This window comes from Penaeus monodon, chromosome 13 (assembly GCF_015228065.2).
Source record: "Penaeus monodon isolate SGIC_2016 chromosome 13, NSTDA_Pmon_1, whole genome shotgun sequence".
Lineage (NCBI taxonomy): Eukaryota > Metazoa > Arthropoda > Malacostraca > Decapoda > Penaeidae > Penaeus > Penaeus monodon.
In genome coordinates this window covers 50,363,197-50,364,140 of record NC_051398.1, presented here as the reverse complement: position 1 = coordinate 50,364,140, position 944 = coordinate 50,363,197, and the positions used below count along the sequence as shown (strand labels likewise).

The 944-nt window shown below is 40.0% G+C and overlaps 1 protein-coding gene across 1 annotated transcript in view; it reads left to right on the top strand.

Moving 5' to 3' along the window:
• LOC119580435 (pro-resilin-like) overlaps positions 1-482 on the top strand; it is a 1,134-nt gene extending 652 nt beyond the window's left edge. The window contains exon 2 of the mRNA XM_037928574.1: positions 1-482. This exon is cut by the window's left edge and continues 461 nt beyond it. Within this exon, the coding sequence (XP_037784502.1) occupies positions 1-327 (327 nt within the window). The 3' untranslated portion in view covers positions 328-482.
• The last annotated feature ends 462 nt before the right edge of the window (positions 483-944 follow it).

Genomic DNA, 944 nt, shown 5'->3' with positions numbered 1-944 from the left:
CAGCAGTACCTGGTATGTGACTGGTGGTTCAACGTGGACTGTTCTCAAGCTGAGAGCTTCTACTCCGTCAACGAACTCATCGGAGTCCTTCCCGACGCCGGATACGCCTATGGACCCCCCACCAACGGTAACGGCAACGGCTATGGCTCCAACGGTAATGGAAGGAATGGAAACGGTAGGAACGGAGCAAATGGATACGGCTCCAACGGAAATGGAAGGAACGGAAATGGAGGCAGCAACGGCAACGGCTATGGTGCCTCCACTACTCCAAGCAACGGCTACGGTGCCCCTACTGCCCCATCCAACTCCTATGGAACTCCTTTCTAAACTACATTTGAAATTTCTTCCTTCTCTTTCCCTTAGATATGCAGTTTCTTAGATTAACGTTTTTCTTCTCTCGCTCGCTCTCTTTCTGTCTTCAGTATATATGCACAAGAATTTTGTACATGTCAATATTGTGAAATAAAATATATTTTACTTAATTCTAAAGTAATTATCAAAACAGAATACATTTCCTCAAAGTAGGATCTACTGCTGGCATCAACATGAAATTAACAAGACAATGTTGATACCAGTTTTTGCTGTACTGCAAAGAACAAAAACGTATTTGCCTATAAACAAGCATTTCTAAAACGAACAAACAGAAGCATAAAAAAAAAAAAAAAAAAACTGAATGAAGCCCTACATCAGTAACGAAATCAAATTTATTAGAGAGATAGTATGTAAGTTAAATCTTCCATTACATTTGACAAGTCTCAGGCAATCAAGGAATCACTTACCCTTAGGGATTTGTAATGGGAAATGGCAGTATTGTTATGACAAGCTTAAAAACAATTAGGAAAATACCCCCCAAAAACTTCAAAGATAACTTACATTCTACATTTGAACAAATGTCAAGTGTCAGTTTCAGTCAGTGGACATTGAAGGCCAGGAATTGAGGGATC